This window comes from Lagenorhynchus albirostris, chromosome 1, assembly GCF_949774975.1.
Source record: "Lagenorhynchus albirostris chromosome 1, mLagAlb1.1, whole genome shotgun sequence".
Lineage (NCBI taxonomy): Eukaryota > Metazoa > Chordata > Mammalia > Artiodactyla > Delphinidae > Lagenorhynchus > Lagenorhynchus albirostris.
The window spans coordinates 31,481,347-31,493,602 of NC_083095.1; the positions used below are offsets into that span (position 1 = coordinate 31,481,347).

Consider the following 12,256-nt stretch of genomic DNA (forward strand, 5'->3'; position numbering starts at 1 on the left):
CTTTTTTATAGCCTTTTGATAGATGGGGAGAACGAAGCTCAGAAACTCAGAGAATGTACATTTTACATTCCTCATGTACGCTGTAAATGCCTTTGGAATACATCAGAATTTGGACCATTAACCGCATCTCCCTCACTTCCCCAGGTTCTGTGGGTTAGTCCTGGTACCCCGCACTTATCGAGGAGCATCAGTCTCCCTGCTTTGGTCCCTGAGAGAAGGAGGCGTGTACGGATAGACTGTATGAGATGGAGAATTTTAAGTTAGATTTCCTAGAATAATCGACAAGGTCTCATGATATTTTTAAAAACTATTCTAAGCACGTACTTGCTACACCTATATACATTATATAGACATATGTACATTATATAGACGGCTTTATGGAAAGGATATAATGAAGTTCACTTGGGTAAGGAAATTTCCTTCTCTTCATACGTCCATCTCGCCATGTCCCTATGGGAAAAAGAAATGATTCTGAAAGAGAACATTTACCAGGTGAAAAGGAGCTTCTCAGGAAATAGGGCCTGTCCCTCAAGTCTGCCAGGAAGTGTCAGTTCTCTCATAGGAATTTTTTTTTAACTGAGGTATAGTTGATGTACAATATTACACAAGTTTCAGGTGTACAACATAGTGACTCACAATTTTTAAAGGTTATACTCCATTTAGAGTTATTATAAAATATTGGCTGTATTCCCTGTGTTGCAGTATATATCCTTGTAGCTCGTAGGAATTTGAGAATGGGAAAATCCTAATGCACACGCATCTGTTTGTCTTTCCCCAAGCAGATTTCCAGCACAAGTTCACGGTACAGGCCTCGCCCACCATGGATAAAAGGAAGAGTCTCATCAACAGCCGCTCTAGCCCTCCTGCGAGCCCCACCATCATCCCTCGCCTGCGAGCCATCCAGTGTGAGGCTGTTTCCCAAATTAGTTGGGGCCAGAACACACCAGGGGCACCTGTCCCCTGCTCTGTCCAGCCACCAGCTGGTCCAGGCTGGCTCCGTCCGTAACTCTGCTACCTCTCCTCCACAATATGTATATACACGCACATGTGTACGCAGACCCTTACCCCCCGCCTCGTCTCTCCATGACCTTGACCCTTTCACTCTTAGTGAGACACCAGCAAAGGGGTTTGTGGGTACCAGCGGGCTCTTTAGTGGATTACAAAGCAATCTGGGATGCGACGAAGGTACCCTGGCCTGGGGACCTTGTGCCCTCACTGCCATGTTTGGGGCATCATGGTTTTTCTTTTCCATGCTTCCCAGGAAAGGGCTTTGTCAAAGTGTAGGTTCCAAGGTCAACTTGCCAGCTACTTTGCGATAGGCCGAATCCGAACCAATTTTATTTTATGACGGTGTTTATTAAAAAGAACTTATACAGACACACATATATGCATATATGTAAAGTGTGTTGTATGCCCTAATTTAAAGAGAGAGAGATTTCGTCAAACCCCCCCCCAAGACCTGGATTTCTGGCTTTCCTTGAAAAATCAAATCAAACCAGTGGATTCTTTTTTCCGTACGCTCTGTATTTTGCCTCAGTCCCCTCAACTCCCTGTTTTCTGGGAACTGGGTCACTCCATCCATTTATGATATAAGGCCAGTCTCTGAAGCATTTGGCTTTCAACCCTTGCTCTAAGGTATCAGGGTCAGAAGAAGGCACCTCCTCTCCTATCTGTTACATTTCTCCAGGCCTGTTCCTTCCCCCTCTCCTACCCCTGACTTCCTTCTCCACAGTGTTGAATTCCTCACTTTCTTCCTTTCCAGCACTTTCTTACCAAAATGTCTTCACTTCTACATCTTCCTTACCCCTTATCTCTCACCTACTTCCTCACCCGCCACCTCGCCCCCCCCCAAGCCAGTCCCCGGCAACAAAACATGTTCCTGAAGTCAGGTCTGCTTGGAGCTCTGGTGACTGGCCGGCCTGAGTGCCCACTTTATGCTGGACTCGGGAGAATCTGGGAGGTTTTCTCACGTTTGGTACTTTGAAAGCACTGAGTGAGTGCTGGCTGGGAACTCCTTTACTTACCTGGCAGGCTCCACTCGGGCACAGAGTTTTTGACAAGGTCTGACTATCCCCCGCAGCTCCAGTTATGTGAGAGTGCATGTCCGGTCGGGGAGAGGCTAGTTTGGGGGGACCTCTCTGCTTTCCAGCTCCCATTCGACCTTTGTTATTCACAGTGACACCAGGCGAAAGCAGCAAAACCTGGGGACGGAGCTGTGTCGTCCCCAAGGAGGAGGGGGAAGAGGAGGAGAAGAGGGCCCCCAAGAAGAAGGGACGGACGTGGGGGCCGGGCACACTTGGTCAGAAGGAGTTTGCCTCAGGAGACGAAGGGTAAGAGCCAGAGGATGGGAAATCCTTTAAAACTATGATGTGGAATACCTTTTTCTCTGTTGCGTGTTTCGCCGCGTTCAGAGAAATGACAAGCTTCTTGATCTTGACAATAGGGTTTTCCAATCTCCTTGTTCCCTGGAAGCCCCTAGGACAGGAGTTGGCATACTTTTTCCATAAAGGGCCGGATAGTAAGTATTTTAGGCTTTGTGGGCCACGTGGTCTCTGTAGTAACTGCTCAGCCCCACTGTGGTAGTACAGAAGCAGCCACAGACCATGGACAATATGTAAATGAACGAGCATGGCTGCGTTCCAGTAAGACTGTACAAAAACAAGGGATGGGCAGGATTTAGCCCATGAGTTACAGTTGGCCCAGCCCTGGAGGCCTCCTGTTCAGAGGAGCAAGTAGCCCAAGCATTCACTGCGTGTGAGGAGTTCAGCCTGAGTGTTCTGTTTACACCTGGCTCTTCCCCTTAAAACGTCTGCCCAGAGGAGAGAGGAGGAGGGACAGAGGTGACACGCCCCTTGCGTGGGGCTCATCCTAGAGCAGGGGCAGGCAGAATAACCCCGCCCTGGAGGTGCAGGTGGAGGTGACTCCGGGGCCACTGGTACTTCCTTATGACCCCACCCACCAGCCACGCCTACCATGTATGAGTGGCCCCTCTAGGCAAAGCACATGGCACGCCCTGGTGCCTTGGATGTGCTTGTGTTCTCACTGTGGTCCTAGTGCTTCACAGACCAGTTGCTTGTAGTGCAGTCGTGAAGAGCATGGCTGCCGAGCCCAGGCTGCCGGGGTGTGAATCCCGGCTCCTCCATGCCCAGCTGTGGGACCTTATGTTTTCTCATCTATCAAATGGGGATTCTCTCCATACCCATCTCATGGAGTTGATCATGAATAAGCTCGTATTTGGGAAGTCCCTAGAAGATGGGGTGGCTCGTAGTAAGCATATGTAAATACTTGCTCTCATGATTCGTCCGTGCTTCTCATGCAGTTCTCCTTCATACTCGAAGAACGCATGTCATGGGATATACTTCTTATTCTTGTGTTAGAATCTAGAGCCCTATTTCTTGACTTTTCCAAGTGGGAGGATAAGCAGTAGCCCCCTTCATCCTTTTTAGTGGCTTTTCAAAGAGCTTCTAAGGTTGACTGTTAGACTTAGAGGTGCCCTGAACCTGTAACGAGCCTGGGTATTTCTCTGAATACTACGATTTCATGTCCAAAATCTACTTCCCCATGTCAGATCTGTGCCGAAGGTGAAAATAACAGGTTGGTTCATGAAGTTGAAGCCAGGCTTTGGAAATCACTAGCTACCTTAGAACAGAATATTTAGATATGTAGGGCAGACTGCCTCAGCTGTATAAGAATTCAGTGATTGAGTCCTCTGGGGATTGCAGGTTGCTCTGCTCTACTAAGTTCTGTAGGTACAAGCACTCCTCAGTTTGACCTTTGAGCCTTGGCTGGAAGTAGGGTTGAGCCGAGCCTGAGGAACTCCGTCACCCTGGGTCCCTTGGTGTTTCTGACACTAGTGTGTTTCCAGATAGGCTTTACCAGGCTGGCTATGGATGCCAATAGTTTCTCTGGTTCTGCTTCATTTAAAGGTATTTTTTCTCTTGCTAGTAAATTAACTGCATTTCACATCACACAAAACATTAACTTCGGAATTTTCTTACATTACATTAACTTACATAGATCTGCCCTCAAAACTTTTGAAGCAGTTCAAAATATGTGACTTAATTTTTCATGATTCTCAGTTCCTATTGAAGAAATAAGGAAAATCCACCCAGTCTCAAGAAAAGACCTCTTCCATGTCAGAAAATGTTGAGAGCCTCTATAGGATACTATTTCTAATGTTAGTTCCTGTTGACTGAAGAAAATATGTAATGACAAAAAGCTGTATTGAATTCAGTAATGTTAAGTGAATTTGCATCTCCATCCTTTAAAACAATAGTACATATCTGTAGGAAACATATGCACTGTCTGTAGACAGCGGGGATCTGAGGATTCACAAGCCCCCTGTAATTAAGCTGTGGCTGCCCAGCGATGTTTGTCCCACAGATTGGGAGGTCCTGGGCCCGTGGTAGTTCCGGCCTGGTCATCTTGTTAAGATTCCTTCATGGTGTGGGGCTTTGCTGACCAGACAAGGGGAGGGCAGCTGGCGACATGGCTGGGGCCCAGCCTTGAGGGTTCTCACGTGGGAGAGGCTGAGCTGCATGTACCCACTGTTGCCTGCTACTGATTCTCTTTATTCATTGAAGATCCCCTCAGAGACGTGAGAAAGCTAATGGTTTAAGTACCCCATCAGAATCTCCACATTTCCACTTGGGGTGAGTCTAATCTTCACCCTCTCATCACATGTACTGGTAATAACCCTCCCTCCATTTCCTTCTCCTCACAGCGCACCCCGCAGAATCAAGCCTCATTATTGCCAGGGCCATGCTGACTTCCTTTTTTTTTTTTTGGAAGCGGTACCATCGTGCACCTTGGGAAAATTCCTGTGTTGGTCTGACTTGACGTTTCCTTTGCTCCCCTGACCACTCCTGTTGGGATTCTCCCAGCATCCTTAGTTATAGGGAGACAGTCCATGGCTGTTTATCCTTTGGTCGTCAGCACTGGCTTTGACTCTGCTGATCTGGATTCCTTGGACCCAGAGCTGGAGGTGATGTTATAAGACTTCCAGTGAGAAGTCTCAGGCTGTGGGTTGGGCAGCACGCTTCTCTCTGGCTGTGTATTTTGGTTGAAACCACTGGTGGCTGGGAGGTACTTTAATTCAGTGGTATTTCTGATAGCACTTGAAGCAGAAGTCTGCAGTCAGGGAGAAAGTTGGTCCTTCTCCCTCCCTCAAGATGGGCTGGGAAGAGTGGGTTTTAGTTGAATGGCTCTCTCTAGCCCTAAAATGAGAGCCACCCTGGTTATATACTGGTATCTCCAGGGCAGTCATAGCCCACAGATTCCTCAGTCTTCCTTCTTTACTGTCCTTTAGGGGAAAGACCAGTGCTTCTGGGCCTTTGATGCCCCTATCCTATAAGAGAGTTGGCGGGGTACCCAGTCAGTGACCTTGGAGTTACTGGCTTGCCACTGTGAGCTGATTACAGGGTTTTGAAAGCAAGCGCCTGTCATTTTCCTCTCCATTCCCAGACAAACCGAGGGTTCGAGTCCAGCCTTATGTACTGCCCACATAGGTCTGTCCCAAAGTGCACTGGGTTGGTGCAGCCTTGTTGGTTGATTTTTGTTTTTGAAACATGGATGGCTTTGAAAGTTGCCTGAGCATGCCGTAAGCTTGGAAGGAGAAATTGAGAAAGGGTGTGAGTGGAGTGGCCTGGCCTGGCCCATCTCTGCTAGCTCATTGCCCGGTGCTTGCCTTGCATTGCAGATCTCAGCACTGCAGTTTTTCTAATGTCACCAGTGTGTTATAGTCAGCGCCTGCGGAGTGATTGCCTCTCCCTTAAGTTGGGCTTCGGCAAGACCCTGGCCAGTGCCCGGCAGTCCTTATTCTCGCTGTCCTCTTGCCAGCCTGCCCAGCAGGTCTTCCCGCAGCTCCATAGCCGCATGTGAGGGGTGGGTTATGTCTCTGCTTTTCATTCCCTAGAGCATGTGCACTTTTGCTAATGAAGCGGGTGGGCTCAGTAAGGCTTGTTGCCTATACCCCGAGGCTCTTGGGCTTTGCTGTAATCAAGCAGACAGGGAGAGGCATTTCCATAGGCCCAGGGAGCTGAGGGTAAAGGAAGTAACCAGTTCTAACAGTTTCCTCACTTCCTCTCATTCAGCCTCAAGTCCCTGGTAGATGGATACAAACAGTGGTCGTCCAGTGCCCCCAACCTGGGGAAGGGGCCGAGGAATAGTCCAGCCCTGCCAGGGTTCACCAGCCTTATGGAGATGGGTAAGTACTGCCTTTGTCTTGACTCTCCTCCTGTTCCCTCAGGGAATTCTTGGCCAAGCTTCTCGGAATCTTTAAGGACCCCTAGTACTGCTTCATGGGGGTGTTTCCTCTTTTCCTCAACTCCTGGTCCCCCCCACCCTCCACTCCGCTTGTTCCTTCTCCGTTTGCTCTACTCTCATTCCATTGAGTCTTCTCAAATCACTACTGCTGCCATGGAACCTGCCTTTGGCCTCCTATCCCAAGGGGCCAGTTATAGTCTTCTTAGGGCAGTGAAGAAGGGGGAGGCCTAGAATCAGGCAGTTTCCTTTCCTGGGTCTATTTCTGTGTATTTTAATGTGGGGAGTCCACAGAATGGGAGATGGTGATAGAAGACACCTCAGTGTTCCTCCAAGGAAGCTTTTCCAGTGTTGCCCTGTGATTACTGAATGGGTAAGGCCTTCTCCAGGCTCTCTCAGAAAGTACTCTTCTCTCTAGAATTCCAAGATCATAATAAGTCAGTCCACAGAGTAGATGGGCCTTCACCCACGCAGGGGGTTCTAATCCTTTGCAGGAGACTAGTCTTTTTCTTTTTTTAAAATTTTGGTTGCACCAGCTCTCAGTTGCGGCAGGCGTGCTCCTTAGTTGCAGCTTGCCGGCTCCTTAGTTGTGGCCGGTGGGCTCCTTAGTTGTGGCTCGTGGGCTCTTTAGTTGGGGCATGCGAACTCTCAGTTGCAGCATGCGTGTGGGATCTAGTTCCCTGACTAGGGATCGAACCTGGGTCCCCTGCCTTGGGAGTGCGGAGTCGTAACCACTGGGCCACCAGGGACGTCCTGCAGGACGCTAGTCTTAAGACAGGTCTGTAGGCCATTATTCTAAAAATCCAAGGTCCCTTCCAGTTTCAAGTTGTAAAATAATTAGGGATCTGTCTGTTCTAGGAAACTCATACCGCACTTCTTGTGTTGAGGGTCCCCACGACAGAAGGAGCAAATTAGCAGATCGTCTTTTCTGCACATAGGAAAACAGGCTGTGGAGTGGAGAGTGATTCCCCCACATTGGTCACAGTTGAGTGTGGAGGCATGAAGCCCTGTTGGTTCTTTGTCCTGCATCTCAGACTGTTCAACGTCTGCATCCCTGGCACTAGGCCAGGGGCCTGGGGTCGGGGAGAAGGACCAGGTTCTTACTCTTGCCGCTTCGTTCCCATTTTCTGTTCCCCCTCCACTCCTCTCATCTTCGCAGAGGACGAGGACAGCGAAGGTCCACGGAGTGGGGAGAGTCGTCCACAGCCGTCACCCAACCAGTCCTACCTCTGTATCCCATTCCCTCGTGGAGAGGATGGGGACGGCCCCCCCGGCGACGGCGTCCGCGAGGAGCCCACCCCAGTCAACTCGGCCACCAGTACCCCCCAGCTGACGCCAACCAACAGCCTCAAGCGGGGCGGCCCCCACCACCGCCGCTGTGAGGTGGCTCTGCTCGGCTGTGGGGCCGTCCTGGCAGCCACGGGCCTCGGCTGTGACCTGCTGGAAGCTGGCAAGTGCCAGCTGCTGCCCCCGGAGGAGCTCGAGCCGCCAGCCCGGGAGGAGAAGAAGAGGCGCGAGGGCCTTTTCCAGAGAGCCAGCCGCCCCCGTCGGAGCACCAGCCCCCCATCCCGGAAGCTCTTCAAGAAGGAGGAGCCCGTGCTGTTGCTAGGAGACCCCTCTGCCTCCCTCACACTGCTCTCGCTCTCCTCCATCTCCGAGTGCAACTCCACGCGCTCCCTGCTGCGTTCCGACAGTGATGAGATTGTGGTGTACGAGATGCCCGTCAGCCCCGGGGAGGCCCCACCCCTGAGCCCCTGCACCCGCAATCCCCTGGTCAATGTCCGAGTGGAGCGCTTCAAGCGAGACCCGAGGCAGTCCCTGACCCCCACCCACGTCACCCTCACGGCCCCCCGCGCCGAGCCCAGCGCTCACCGGCGGACTCCTTCCGATGGGGCCCTCAAGCCGGCGGCCCCTCGAGCCAGCAGGAGCCCCTCCAGCAACGGGCTGAGCCCCAGCCCTGGAGCAGGTGAGGCCTGCCCGCCCCCTCCTTCCTCTTGCCCGCCTTCGTGCTTCCCCCAGGAGTGGAGATATCGGGGTCAGCTCCGTTAGCCAGTCGAGACAGGCCGCTCTGGGCCGCGGGAGGTGGCCGACTCCTCTCTGTCCTGTGCCTCAGGGGGTCTTCCCTGAGGAGGGAGAGCAGACAGGCAGGCTCTGGGAAGAATCCCATCAGGACTCCGGTGGGATGCTCAGGCCCTGGGTCTGGGAGCGTGCGGCGCGGTGCTTTCAGGACAAGGGCAGGAGTCCAGCTCTGTTCCCTGCAGAGGAGGCTGCAGTTACCGAGAGCAATCCTGCCCTGCACGCAGGAGGGTATTTTCGGCCACGCAGCTGGGCTCTTGTCTCTCGTTACAGTGTGAGTCCAGACACTCTCAGAAGGCGAGCTTCCGCCCGGGCATCACGCCCTCCATCACTCATCCCTTAGTCACTCATCCCATCGCTCAGACGCGGAGATGTGTCCAGGTGAACCGCCGTGCCGGTGCACGCGCTCGCCTTCTCCGTCTGACGTCCAGCACACCCTGACGTGCACTGTCACTCTGGGCCTTCCCCACCCTGTCCCTTGCGCCCTAGAAGACCGCAGTCTGACCTAGAAACCACCTCGGATCCCGTAGGAGAAGAGAACATGGCAATACCCTCTCAGTGAGATTTGAGTGTGAACGACAGTAGTACTGGACCATTCAGCTTGCCCTTCCCCTGCTTAGATTTTTTGGTTACAATCAGATAGGTGGCCTCTTTGGGAAAAGAGACCCCTAGGTTACTCGTCTTTAGGTTTCTGACACCTAGCTTTGTTCTTGTCACACGTTTATTAAATGGATGAACTGCGAATGAACAGACATTTCCTCAAGTTTCACGACAGATACGAGCCCCGTGTGTCCCATTATTATCAGATCACAGGGACCGTGGCCTTGTAGTTCACTATTACATCCCCGGTGCCTGCCAGCACACTGCATGAAAAATAGTAGGCGCTCGCAATTCACGTTACCCCGAGCGGACAGGGACGCGGCGAGGTGGGGAGGAAGCAGCGTGTGTGGCGCCGTGATCGAACGCCTCTCCCTTTGTCTCTTTGACCAGGAATGTTGAAAACCCCCAGCCCCAGCCGAGACCCAGGGGAATTCCCCCGTCTCCCTGACCCCAATGTGGTCTTTCCCCCGACCCCAAGGCGCTGGAACACACAGCAGGACTCTGCCTTGGAGAGACCCAAGACCCTGGAGTTTCTGCCTCGGCCGCGTCCTTCTGCCAACCGGCAGCGACTGGACCCTTGGTGGTTCGTGTCTCCCAGCCACGCCCGCAGCGCCTCCCCAGCCAACAGTTCCAGCACGGAGACGCCCAGCAACCTGGACTCCTGCTTGGCAAGCAGCAGCAGCACCGTGGAGGAGCGGCCTGGGCTGCCAGCCCTGCCCCCCTTCCAGGCGGGGCCGCTGCCGCCCGCCGAGCGGACGCTTCTGGACCTGGACGCGGAGGGCCAGAGTCAGGACGGCACCGTGCCGCTGTGCAGAGCCGCACTGAACACACACAGGCCTGCCCCTTACGAGATCCAGCAAGAGTTCTGGTCTTAGCGCAAAAAGGGTTGGGGGCGGGCAAGGGGGAAGCAGGAGATGGGGGGAGCCGGCTGGCGCAGCCCTGTCCCAGAATTGGACCCCCTGAGCTCCCGCCCTCCTTCTTGCACTGATAATGCACTTTGAAGATGGAAGGGATGGAAGCAGGGCCCCTTGAGAGGGCTTCGTGCCCTGCAGGGCCCTTCTCCCCAGGTCCACTGGAAGGGCCGTGGCTGTGTAGGGCAGGGAGGGGTGCGTGCATGTCCTCCACCCTCCACAGTCTTCCTTGCCTTCGAGGTGACCCTGCAGAGTCCCTCAGCCGAATCTGTCTGCTGCCCCCTCTCCTCAGCCCCCTGGGTGTGCCCTCCTGGGCTCCCTCTGTTAGCCCTGAGTTCAGCCTTTCCAAACACCAGTATTGGATGTTCTGTGATTGATTTTGCACCTCTTCCACATTCTTCCCTGATACTCATGAATCAGAATCTCGTTTGGTGTGAGCTGTGAGCTTCTCTGTGTCCTGAGCCCTTCGGTGCCGGCCAGAGGACTAAAGGCAAAGTGCCCCAGTGTCGGGCACAGGAGTCGATGCAGCTAGTACCGCCTACTGCACTTCCAGGCGCCCCACTTATTCATCTGAGCCTCCCAGTGGTAGGGACCTGCCTCTGTGAGACAGGGGTGGGGAGGGAGTTAGGAAATACAGTTGAGTTGCAGCAAAGAGGGTAACGGAGTCTGTCTGTCCTCACTCCTTTTGTAAACACTCAAAGAAGGGCAGAAACCAGCACCTGTTGACGGCACCCATCTCCTACCTGGGCTCCAGATGTGGTCAGACCAGGTTCTGATACAAACACACTCTCATCCCAGGAATAGTTTCCAGGGAGACTCACTGGTGACAGTTCTGAAACCAGAGACAAAGTTCTTGTGTTAGTCCGTTTGGTCATCTGATCTGTATGTGTTCTTCCCTTCCCTTGATCTTTCTTGCAGCCCCTGGAATTAGTGGACTTCAGGTTATGTGTTTGGTGGGGAGATATCTCTGCACTGCACCAGAACAGCATATGGGGGTGGGTCCTGGACCCTGGGAGTTGGAACTGTGGGGATTCCTTCTCATCCATCATTACTCTGTGATGCCCTTGAAGTAGAACGGAGCGCTTTTTAGTTCCTTGTGTGAATGGATGTGGTGAGTGATGATGTCTGTAAGGTGCTCAGTGAGCCCCTGATGTACAGTAACCTTCAAATTCCGAGCACTGGAGGCCAACCAAGGCTTCTTGTCTCTGTGCACAGATAGCCCTCCTGCTGGGCTCTGGACCATGAGCTGGGTAGGAAGGACAACAGAGGCCAACCCCGGCTTTTCTGGAATTTGTTTCCTTAACTTGAATGTTGAGCTTCTTCTGGAGCATTCTGACGTGTATCTCCACATTTCCTCTTACCCTCAGGCTCCTGCAGCAAGTGTGAACAGTTGTCTTTGCATGGGAATAACAGCTTGACAGGAGTAGAGTCCTTAGGTCACGCTCCTCCCCCCTCAAGACTCTACACATCACTGTCTTCTGTCCTGGACTATTTCTCTGCAGGTGTTGGAGGGCCACCTGCAGGTTCCTTGCGTTTGCTGCCTGGATGCCAGGACAGGAGAGCAGCCATCCGGGCACGAGGGATGGATTTGGTCATTGCTTGCTCTGTAACTACAATAGAAGTCCTGCCCTGGGGAGGACAAAAGGGGAAGACCTTGGCTTTCAAGTTGTTCGTTGTTTTACGAGCCCACTGGCAGACCCTCTGGTTCAAGGGCCCCGTGTAGTCTTGGGCGGGGAGGCACTGTTGGTTTTGTTGTCCAGGGTTCTGTTATTGCGTCTCATCTCTCTCCGTCTCTTTGTTCAGCGAAGACAGTACGTAAGAGATTATTTTTGCCCCCATGCCCCACTCCTCGGCTAGGAGGGGGGAAGTGTGAATCCCGTCAGCAGTTCCAGCCAACCACGTGACTCCCCTTCATTCCCGATGGGGAGAGGGACACAGATGGCCTGTTCTGTGCCCTTTCCCAGGACTCTCCAGGGCCCCAGGCCCTAAGCCACTAACACATCTCTAAACCCTTAGCCCCACTAAATGGCCCCCCGGTGGGTGCAGCATACAGTGTCGTCCAGACCATGCTGGCTCTGGACAGTGCTCTGTGGAAGGAGGCAGGAAGTCTTCCTTTGCTCATTTTCTGCTTTCTGTCATTTTGTTGGATTGCAGCTGTCTGTCTTGGAAGTGTAGTGTAACTGGTGAGGAGTAGACTGATGGCTCGCTGCCGCCGAGTAAGAGGTTGAACCCGGTTCTTCCTCATCCATCCAGGGCAAGACAAGGGAAGGCTGGGTGTCTGCTAAGGGAGCGATTATACCCGCAAGAAGCGGAAGCGAGGTTATTCTGAAGGTGCTTCTGTGGACTTCCACGAAGATGGAGGACTTACCATCTCGCAGCTCCTCCAAACCGGGTCTCCGAGGGGCCCC

At 52.9% G+C, this 12,256-nt stretch overlaps 1 protein-coding gene across 1 annotated transcript in view; it reads left to right on the forward strand.

Annotated features, from left to right (window-relative positions):
* The window catches only part of MAP3K9 (mitogen-activated protein kinase kinase kinase 9), a 71,658-nt gene extending 60,789 nt beyond the window's left edge, over nucleotides 1-10,869 (forward strand). Inside the window, exons 7-12 of the mRNA XM_060140091.1 lie at nucleotides 783-905; nucleotides 2,177-2,330; nucleotides 4,584-4,652; nucleotides 6,093-6,205; nucleotides 7,421-8,227; nucleotides 9,328-10,869. Coding sequence (XP_059996074.1) covers nucleotides 783-905; nucleotides 2,177-2,330; nucleotides 4,584-4,652; nucleotides 6,093-6,205; nucleotides 7,421-8,227; nucleotides 9,328-9,812 — 1,751 coding nt within the window. The 3' untranslated portion in view covers nucleotides 9,813-10,869. The remainder of the gene's footprint in view (nucleotides 1-782; nucleotides 906-2,176; nucleotides 2,331-4,583; nucleotides 4,653-6,092; nucleotides 6,206-7,420; nucleotides 8,228-9,327) is intronic.
* The last annotated feature ends 1,387 nt before the right edge of the window (nucleotides 10,870-12,256 follow it).